The 11,013-nt window shown below is 47.8% G+C and overlaps 1 protein-coding gene across 1 annotated transcript in view; it reads right to left on the bottom strand.

Annotated features, from left to right (window-relative positions):
* CA5A (carbonic anhydrase VA, mitochondrial) overlaps positions 1–11,013 on the bottom strand; it is a 30,715-nt gene that overhangs the window by 5,730 nt on the left and 13,972 nt on the right. The window contains exons 6-7 of the mRNA XM_015424213.1: positions 3,279–3,397; positions 1,142–1,237 (exon numbers count right to left, since the gene is read on the bottom strand). Coding sequence (XP_015279699.1) covers positions 1,142–1,237; positions 3,279–3,397 — 215 coding nt within the window. The remainder of the gene's footprint in view (positions 1–1,141; positions 1,238–3,278; positions 3,398–11,013) is intronic.

The raw sequence follows: 11,013 nt of genomic DNA, 5'->3' as shown, positions 1-11,013 counted from the left end.
CTGGGGGGGTGGCGAGCCGGGGGTGGAGAGACGGGGAACCGACGGGAGGGGGGGGAAGCTTACCTGCTTCTTCCTCCTCCGCCTGCTGAGTTCCTCCCCCCCCCCCCCCAAGTTTCGCGGGTCTTTTCTCTTGTTTAATCTAATATCAGACTACTATATCTAACTAGCTAGCTGCCTTGGGGTTTCCGTGATCTGAGTATCGCCATACAAAAACTGGCTACTCGGTGGGTAATCTTGGGATTTCTACCAGATAGAAGGAACTCGAGTCTAGCTTTTTCGGAGAGGCCCAGAATTTGTTCAGACAGCCGCGTGATGATTTTATTACGCGCCACCTGATAATACGGACATCTAAAAAAATGTGCTCTGTAGTCTCAACCTCCCTTAATGGGCAGGTACAAAACCTTTCTGTGAAAGGAATATTCTCATCACATTCAGAGGTACTAATCCTCTGAATCCCAGAGCCAGGAGGCCACATCAAGGGAAGGCCAGTTGTTGGCCCCTGTGAGAGACAGGATGCTGGACCAAAGGGACCACTGGTCTGATCCAGCAGGGCTAATGTTCTAAGACTGATTAATGGGTCTGACTCCCAGAATTAGGAGGCAGCATCAGGGGAAGGCCTCAGTCTCTATATCCTGCTGTTGGCCCTCCAGAGGAACTGGTTGGCCACTATGTGAGGCAGGATGGCCACTGTGTGAGACAGGATGCTGGACTAGATGGACCCTCCCTGGTCTGATCCAGCAGGGCTCTTCTGATGTTCTTATCAGGGGAAGGCCTCGGCCTCTCTGCCCCATTGTTGGCCCTCCAGAAGAACTGGTTGGCCCCTGTGTGAGACGGGATGCTGGACTAGATGGACCCCCACTGGTCTGATCCAGCAGGACTCTTCTTAGGTTCTTATCAGGGGAAGGCCTTGGCCTCTCTGCCCTGTTGTTGGCCCTCCAGAGGAACTGGTTGGCCCCTGTGTGAGACAGGATGCTGGACTAGATGGACCACTGGTCTGCTTACCTGTTTAATGTTAACCAAAAGAAATCAGCAAATAAGCAGTCAGAAGAAGGTTTTCTTCAGTAGGTTGGGTTTTTTTGCACAAAAGTGGCTTTTAAAAAGAGTTCAGAGTGGAACAGCTGTGCTTTTGTTGAGTCCGTACCTTCAAAAAGACTCCAATGACAGCCAGACCGTTAGCCTCCATGACTGCTTCTTCGAAACTCGCAAACTTGCAGGAATTCCAGTGTACTAAATGCAGCTGAAATAAAACGGGATCTGTGCTTGAGACAGAAATGTAACCAGAACTGTATTTTCTTCAAGAGGCATCAAAATGACCTGGGTTTGACTCACAGACAGTGTTCCCTCTAAGCTGTGGAGTCTTGTGAGCAGAAACTCTACTTTGTGAGCCACTGACATTAAAGTTGTGAGCAATTGATTTGGTTGCTGCATAAATTAGTTTGCTCTGGAGCCGTCCTTCCTGAGCTGAGACAAAAATGTGTGAGCTAAAAATCAGTGAGCTCACACTAACTCAGCTTAGAGGGAACCCTGCTCACAGAGACCAGATGATGGGCTTTTGTGGCTGACCAAACATAGTTCACAAAAAGGAGAATGTGGCCATGTAGCTACTGGGTCAAATAGCCACATCTCTGGCCTTGTCCACGTCTCAACTAAAGAGATGTGAAGCCTAGACAGGCAGTTCCTAGGAAGAAGACCCACTACAGCTAATTCATTTGCGAATCTTCCTTAGCAGGGGCCACTTCCGCGAGACACTCTAGCACTCAGCGTGTGAGAACATCAAGGAGCCAAACCTCCATGTCCAGAAGCAGTCAGCCTCTGAATCCCAGCGCCAAGAGGCAATATCAGAGGAAGGTCTCGGCCTCTCTATGCCCTGTTGTTGGCCACCGTGTGAGGCAAAACGCTGTACTAGATGGACCACCGGTCTGATCCAGCAGAGCTCTTCCCATGTTAGGACATGTTACATGGGAGTTCTGAGACTGGTGGAGTTAATGCCCAGTCTACGCCAGCTAATTTCAGATCTACACTCTGCCTCAAAGCTCACTGGCAACACAATCTTATTCAGAGTCAGTGGCTTAAACCAGGGGTGTCAGACATGCGGCCCGGGGGCTGGATGAGGCCCCCAGAGGGCTTCTATCGGGCCCGCAGTGGAACTGGCTGTCTTCTGCTGCTTCTTCCAGTTCTGCTGCTGCTGCATCATCGTAGGTTTGCAGCTTACAGATACACACCTGAACAGCATACTCAAGATTGCAAACAGCCCAGACATTTTGATGCAATAATTCAAAGCAAGAGGTGTCAGTTATCGGACGCTGTTATCAGACACAGTCTTATTTATGTCAGATCTGGCCCTCATAACAAATGAATTCGACACCCGTGACTGCCAATCAAAAAGTCTGCTCAAGCATAAACCGCCGGTCCCGATGCCCTGAGTGCATTCGCCAGTAGCAATTTTTATTCCTCCTTTCTCACTTTCATTAAGTTCATCGAAGAAGTCTTTGCAGGGTGTGCTGGGACCAGACCCTCCGCTATCGATTAGCCACTTTTTCTCTTTTGATTCAGCATCATCACAAAAAAGGCCTTTCTGGTCAATTAGTAAAAAAACCTTTTCCTTTGTATGCTGACTTAGGACCATTAGGACAGGGGGAGGGGGTGTTTAGACCTTTTCGTAACCCAAATCACCCCCTTTAAGTGAAACGGGACTAGGGAGAGAGGGAGGGAGGGAGAGGGAGAGAGAGGGAGGGAAGAGGGAGAGAGAGAGGGAGAGAGGGAGAGGAAGGGAGAGAAGGAGAGGGAGGGAGAGAAAGAAGGAGGGAGAGAGAGAAGGAGGGAGAGAGAGAAGGAGGGAGAGGGAGGGAGAGATGGAGAGAGGGAGGGAGAGAGGAGAGAGGGGGAGAGAGGGGGGGAATAGGGAGGGAATAGGGAGGGGGAGAGAGGGAGGGGGAGAGAGAGAGGGGGAGAGAGAGAGGAGGAGAGAGGGGGAGGGGGAGAGAGAGGGAGAGGGAGAGACACAGGTACCAGCATCTTTCCCTTGTGGGGTTAACTGCAGCTGGTGAGGAGGGAACAGACTTAAAAGAACCAACCGTCACCCCATCCTAACTCCACTGGGCCCACAGCTACAGTTCAGGAAAGGAAAATATCGGGAGACCCAGCGGCCATCCTCCCCGTCCGGGTAGTTGGGCTACCATAACCACCCCTTGTATCCTCCTTCTCAGGAGACCCAGCGGCCATCCTCCCCGTACGGGTAGTTGGGCTACCATAACCACCCCTTGTATCCTCCTTCTCACCTCTGCTGGGAAGACTTTACAGTCGACTGTGTGTTCGGAGCCCCATTCGTTTATGGCCCCCCAGTGAAAGTGGAACTGCTTCAGCCTGTAGTTGTTCTCCAAGGGGCCTCCCGTAATATCTTTCACAAAAAGAGAAAAGGTGTTAGGAGACGGATGCTTAGGAACAGACCACCGAATGAAAGCGATGCACTGAAATGACACTGGAAGTAGCGGGGCTGGAACCGTCACCGTTCTAGCCTTCGAGGACACCCAGCGCCCAAAGGGCGGGTGGGCGGGAAGCCGAGATGGAAGCAGGTTGGTAGAAGAACAGACAGACGTGGCTGAAAGCGACGGGCAGGTGTGAAACGGCAGCACTGCAGAGATGGGAAACGGCTAAGGGATGCCAGCCTCCAGGCGGGACCTGGGGATCCCCCGGAATTCCAGCTCATCTCCAGACTACAGAGACCAGCTCCCCTGGAGAAAACAGATGCTTTGGAGGGTGGATTGTATGACGCTGTACCCCACTGAGGTCCCTGCCCTCCCCAGGCGCCATTCCCAAATCTCCAGGAATTTCTCAGCCTGGATCTGGCAACCCTGTCCCCCCACCCCCTGCTTGTGGCCAGGGAGTGTAAGAACAGCAAGTCTCTTGTATCCACCTCCTCGTAAACAAAACACTTTAGGAGGAGAGCAACGACAGCGACTCTTGCAAAATCCCGGCACAAAGATAGAGCGGGTCTACTCTCCCTCCACAGGCAAGGGCCTCTGAACTGGCTCACCGGGATATTACAGGGTGCTTACAACCACAACACCCAAACATAGACTCTGCTCTGGTCCTGTGACCAGCCAGCAAAGCTTCTCGAATCACGACAAACTTCAGTGACAGCAAAAGCCGGAGCTATTCTCAGAGGTCCTCATTGCAGGAATTATATTCACGTGGCCCACCAGAGGCCCGCTGGTAACAACAACGTTCAGGCCCAGCTGTGATATTTTAAATCCAAATACCAAGAGCTTCATAGCCATTAATTTCATACACGGTAGCGTTCCTACAGCTTCACGGCTTAATTCTGTAGAAGTCTGTCCATGGTTACAGCTCAGTAACTTTCAGGTTCCTATACAAAATTCAGGGCTCTTTTTGTAGAAAAAGCCCAGCAGGAACTCATTAGCATAATAGGCCACACCCAACAACAGGAACTCATTAGCCTATTGGGCCACACCCCTGACAGCACCGCTTATTAGCACATTAGGCCGCACCCCCATGTTATCAGAAGTGTGGCCATTCAGCCACACCCACCTTTTGCTTCTTATTCTGTTTACCTTGTTTGTGGTCAAAACCCAGAGGGTTTTTTTTGTAGCAGGAACTCCTTTGCATGTTAGGCCACACACCCCTAATGTAGCCAATCCTAATGAGTTTCTGCTGTTGGGTGTGGCCTATTATGCTAATGAGTTCCTGCTGGGCGTGGCCAACTCGGGAGCCAGCCGGAACTCCGTTCCTGTGCGTTCCTGCCCAAAAACAGCCCTGCAAAATGTGTGGCAGGGCGTAAGCTTTCATGAGTCACTTCTCACTTCTTCAGAGATCTGAAGGGACTCACAAAAGCTCACACCCTGCCACAAATGTTGTTAAAGGCGCTACTGGACTCTTGCTCTTTTCTTCCGCGACAGACAGACTGACACGGCTACCCAGAGGTAGGGCCTCTGCTTGGCATGCAGCAGGTCGCAGGTTCGATCACTGGCATCTCCAGTGGAAAGGACCAGGCAGTAGGTGATGTGGAAGACCTTTCTCCGCCTGAGACCCCGGAGAGCCGCTGCCAGTCTGAGTAGACAAGACTGACCTTGATGGGCCCAGGGTCTGAGTCAGTACAAGGCAGTGTTGTGAGCTCCTGTGGTTTTGTTCCCAGCTGCACCCAGAACAAGAAAGTATCCTCCTGGTCAATTTGCCTCTAGGGTTAGAATCTACTATATAGGCCCACCTTTTTGATCAACACTGCTTTTAACTTAAGGAACATTGTATTGGGAACATTTGGCTGTACAATCTCAGGAGAATATACAGTTGACCAGAGAGAAGAACTACTGGACATGTGACTACTGGACATGTGATTGCACTGGAGGCTTCATTTGTATTGTTGTATTTCTTTTCTTTGCCCAGTGGTTAAACTTTGGAACAATTGTTTTCTGGTCTTTATTTCATATTTTGTATATGTATGATTGTATATATTTTTACATATCAGCCAACATGTTCTATTTGTATTAGACCTCTGAGGAAGGCCTGTAAAGGCCGAAATGCATTAGGTCTATTTTATTAGCCTTTGTATGTTTTTATATTTGTATATGAGGTATGAATGGGCCCTTATTTGTTATTTTAATTTGTGTTGAATAAATACATGCATATTTTTGTATGTTTCATAATTAGATTTTTAGAGTTGGCCCTCTTTTATTCTTGACTAACCTTTTTAGGTTCTGAATTCTAGGTTTTAGGTTCAGGTTTTTTTCCCTTTTCTCTTTTTTGTCCTTTCCAATTTGCCTCTAGGGACATTAACCAGATGCCGCGTGACCTTCCTCATGTTGTATCCTGACAATAAATAATTTAAGAGGTTCTGTCACAGGATCTCATCTCCCTTGTGTTCAAGTTCAAGTTAGCCTTTACTATAAAAATACTATGTCTCTAGCAAGGCTCCCTCTAAGCTGTGGAGTCTTGTGAGCAAAAATTCTACTTTGTGAGCGACTGACATTAAAGCTGTGAGCGAGCGATTTGGCTAAATCAGTTTGCTCTGGAGCCATCCTGCCTGAGCTAAGACAAAAATGTGTGAGCCAGAGGCTAAAAAACTGTGCTCTAGCTCACACTAACTCAGCTTAGAGGGAACACTCATCTCTAGGATCCTTTGGCGAAACCTCTTCCTGCTCCTCAACCAGATCTGAAAGCCCTTTGCCCCTGAAGAGTTTGTAACTGCTGAAATCCACACGGTTTCTACCTCGACAGGCCCTGCATTCCCCATTTTGGACCAGATGCCTATGCCAACGCCGTGTGCCCACGATCAGCCAGCAGGTGGCAACAGAGCGAGAATTTCACATGCGCTTTGTTTCCGTGCTACACAACTAACCTCACCGTTTGTAGGGATCCCATCTGAATCTGGTCCCAGTTGCTGTATTTCTACTTGTTTTCCAACACCCGTTCTTCCTTCCGGCTCTCTGTTTTGTTCTTCACACTTACTTGACATCCACATTTCTGTTACTCTGGTCTACATGCATCTCTCTACTTTTGCTAAAGGGCAGAAGCAAGGAGAGAAAGAGAGAGAGTAGAAAGAAAGAACATAAAGGAAGAAGCAAAAGGGATAGATTCTTTTTTTTTAAAAAGGCAAAGTTAAGCATTTAGTATTCTGAAAAGAGCATAAAGGAAAAATGTTAACGTAAAGCAAGAAGAAAGCTACCGTTTAAGGAAATGAACTTGGCACCAGTGAAGGTGACTGAATACCACAGCCTGAGGAAGGAGCTTTGCTGATGCACCTACTACGTTGATGCAATTACAGCAATAAATGCAAATGTCTATTTCAAGGTATCCCTATTCCAGCCTTTTTGAACCTGCGGGCATCTTTAGAATTCTGGCACAGTGTGGTGGGCTCAGCAACAAAATGGCTGCTGCAGGAGGCGGAGCCTACCACAAAATGGCTGTTGCAGCTTAAAAAGGTAAAGGTTTCCCTTGCTCGAAAGCCAGTCGAATCCGACTCTAGGGGGCGGTGCTCATCTCTGTTTCCAAGCCCAAGAGCCAGCGCTGTCCGAAGACGTTTCCGTGGTCATGTGGGCGGCATGGAACGCTGTTACCGTCTCACCAAAGTGGAGCCTATTTATCTCCTTGCAATTTCTTGCTTTCGAACTGCTAGGTTGGCAGGAGCTGGGGCCAGAGACGGGAGCTCACCCCGTCATGCGGTACTCAGGTCTCGAACTGCCGAACTACCGACTTTCCGGTCTGCAGCGTCAGCATCTTAAGCTCTGAGCCACCGTGGCCCCTGGTGTTGCAGCTTACCTGCAGTCATATAGGGAAGATCTTTGTGCTGTGGTGGGCAGCTGCTGCCAAAGTAATATTTTAAAAAATCTGCACAGACCATCAAATCTCCAGTGGCCAATCAGAAGCCTTGCTAGGCAAAAGCTCCCCCTGACCCCACCCACTTACAAGAAGCACTGGGCGGGCCCTAGGATAGGCATTGGTGGGCAGTGTGCCACCACGTTGGAGACCCCCAGTCTATTTTGACACATGATTTGTAATAACTGCTGTCGATCACTAGGACTTCCCGAGCAAATCTAGAGAATGAAGGTGGCAAACTCGCATGACAAAACGGACAGAGCAAATGTTTCCCCCACCCTCCACAGCAGGGCAGGTGCCCAAGAAGGAAGTGCAGAGGGAAGCCCCACAGGAAGTAAGAAAAGCCACTCCCGAAGGCAGCCACGGCTGGGACAACCGCCCAATGGAATTTGGTAATAACTCCACTGTGCAATTTCGTTTAGCAGCAACTGAAGAACGATGTACAAAGGTGGAGGAGAGCAGAGAAATTAAGCAATGTCCCACTACTAAGAACTCAATACTGCAGAAGGGAAGCAGAGAGACTTCTTTCTGCTGGCAGATCCCTCAACCTTTCGCCTCGGCCTCTTTCAGCTGCTAACACTCAAGAAGCCCGCAGGGGAGCCTGCAAACTGATTTGTGAATTCTGTCACTGTTGTTATTAACACAGAGATAATAGAATGTTAGAGTTGGAAGTAGAGATGTGAAGGCCCGGGGAAAAAAGCCTTTTTTGTTTTTTTCCGAAAAATTGGAAAAATTGAAAAAAGAAAAGAAAAAAATTGATTATGGAACGTTTTATTTTAACATGATGAATAAAATATTTTAAGACAAGGTCTTCAAATATTTTCCAGATCATTTGTAAAAAATATGTACGGTATCAGATTGATCAAATTTTTGTGCACTGAGGAAAAGCAAGTCCTAGGTTACAAACTGAACTCCCCAATGCAAGAACAAGATGCATTTCTTCCTTTAGGAGGTGCGATTGTCAGAAGAAAATAAAAAGGTTTCAGTTTTGTTTTTGCATGTGGGTGGGTATTCTGTTTGTAATAATTGTTTGGATACACTATATTTTTAATATGCTGGTTGTGATAATTTCATGCCAAGTAAAAATGTCCATAGTCATATTTTATGTTCCTAAAGTAACAGAATGACTTTCAATCTAGAAAAGACAAAACAAATGCTAATGTAGCATTTTTTCAACTGGATTTTTTCCCGAGCTTCAAAATTTCCGGAAATTTTACATCTCTAGTTGGAAGGGATCTCAGACGTCATCTAGTCCAACCCCTGCTCGGTGGAGGTCTCCGGTCTAGGTACTGATCGATACCTGCTTAGCTTCAGCAAGGATGCTATACCACAGACCCTATGCCTTACAGTGCAATCCTATAGAGCGTAATTCTGGTCTAAGCCCACCAGTCTCGGTGGGTTTATACTAGAGCTTGTTCTGCATACAATTGCACAGTTAATCACAGAAAACCAGCCAAAGGCTGCAAATTCTGCAAAAAGAAGCCATGAAAATCTGCATTAAATTGCTTCCTCTAAGATATTTTCCCCCTGGATACCTCAAACCCAAGAGGACGACTGTAGGAGAACCACGACCTTTAATAGCAGAGGCCAACAAGATTTTGGGAGTTTTCACTCTCGAAAGTTTATACCCCGTAAATGTTGTTGGTCTCTATGGGGACTTGAATCTTATTTATTTTATTTATTTATTTTCATTACATTTATACCCCACCCTTCCCGCAAGTGGGCTCTTGCTCTTCTATTGCAGACCAACACGCCTTGCCCACCTGAAATGACCTTTAAGAATTAAGACGGGCATTGCTCCAGCCCACGGCAACCAGCTGTCGCTTCCTGCCCTGTTTTACAGGAGCCGTACACCAACCAAGGCAGAAGCCAACTCAGATCAAAATAGCTCTTTGCAAAACAGCTCATTGGGTAACTAGGTTAAATCAAAACGTGTGCAACACAGCTAACTGAACGAGTGCTGCCAGAGACTTGAACCACACACAGACCACGTGCGAGAAAGAATCACTGTTTATACCTAGTGGCTAAATCGCTTAGCGCTGTTGATGCCCGATCTTATCTGATTACACGGAAACCTCCATTATGTTTAAACACAAGCTATGTAGTTAGAGGGAGCTTGTAGAACGCGCCTTTTCCTTGTTAAAGACAAAAAGAACTCCCTGCGACGCTAGAAAAAGCCGCTTCACTCCTTTTCAACCCCGTTTAGCACAGTTTAAATAATTCCAAGAAGAACCAGAGCACACTTTGCTGAAAAGCAAGCACCTATCTCACCTTATAGGTATTTCCAAGTACATTATTCAAAAGCTTATCTTTGTTAATGCAGCCAAAGTGATAAGCACCCTTTTATTTCATTAATGGTTAATGTCAGAATTTGGCTTTTCACCTGGGTAACATGCAAGCGTGAAACGACAGGCAATAATGTTACAGGTTTCCCTCCCCCACAAAAAACGGTCACGTGAAAAGCAAACGATGTCGCATTTTTGCAATAAAGGCCCTGCCCCAGCCGAGGTGGAGGGCAGCTATCGTGGATTACCTTTTGCAGCGGATTTCTGCAGAGAGAACAGAAGTCATACTGAAAGAGAGGAAGTGGCTGGAATGTTGGATACGGAACATGGAGACTTGGATTCGGGGTCCTTCCGCTCACTGAGTCACTGTCTCTCAGCCTAACCTACCTCACAAGATTGAGGCAAGGATGAATATATTTATTTCATTCATACCCCACTTTTGAGAGCCAGTTTGTTGTAGTGGTTAAGAGCACAGACTCTAATCTGGGAGAACCGGGTTTGATTTCCCACTCCTCCATGTGCAGCTGCTGGTGTGACCTTGGGTCAATCACAAGTTCTCTCAGAGCTGTTCTCTCAAGGGCAGTCCTCAAGAGAGCTCTCTCAGCCCCACCCACCTCACAGGGCGTCTGTTGTGGGGAGGGGAAAGGAGATTGTAAGCCACTCTGAGACTTCAAGTGAAAGATGCGGTATAAATCCAATCTCCTCTTCTTCTTCCTCTTCTTCTTTTCTCCCCAATGGCGACCCAAGGTGGCTCACATAATTCTCCTCCCCTCCATTTTATCCTCACAACCACCCTGTGAGGTAGGTTAGGCTGACAGTCTGTGACTGGCCCAAGGTCACCCAGTGAGCTTCCAAGGCCAAGCAGGGATTTAAGCCTGGGCCTTCCAGATCCTTATCCAACCCTTTAACCATCACGCCACACTAGCTGGCAAGGCGAAGTTCTTCCTTGAGACTTTCCATGGGCTCAACATCTCATTTAAATGTTGCTGCAAGCAATGCTCCCTCTAAGCCGTGGAGTCTTGTGAGCAAAAATTCTGCTTTGTGAGCTACTGGCATTAAAGTTGTGAGCGAGCGATCTGGCTACCGCCTGAATTAGTTTGCTCTGGAGCCCTCCTTCCTGAGCTAAGACAAAAATGTGTGATCTGGAGGCTAAAAACTGTGAGCCAGCTCACACTAACTCAGCTTAGAGGGAACACTGGCTGCAAGCTACATGAAGCAGCTACTTGGGGCAAGGGATGCTCTGTATTCTTGGTGCTCGGGGGGGGCAACAGTGGGAGGGCTTCTAGTCTCCTGGCCCCACTACTGGACCTACTGACAGCACCTGGTATTTCTGGCCACTGTGTGACACAGAGTGTTGGACTGGATGGGCCACTGGCCTGATCCAACATTGACTTCTCTT

Source organism: Gekko japonicus, unplaced genomic scaffold (genome assembly GCF_001447785.1).
Source record: "Gekko japonicus isolate JY-2015 unplaced genomic scaffold, Gekko_japonicus_V1.1 scaffold1476, whole genome shotgun sequence".
In the NCBI taxonomy this organism is placed as follows: Eukaryota; Metazoa; Chordata; class Lepidosauria; order Squamata; family Gekkonidae; genus Gekko; species Gekko japonicus.
Note: the sequence above shows the minus strand (reverse complement) of the source record. Positions and strands in the feature narration are given on the sequence as shown.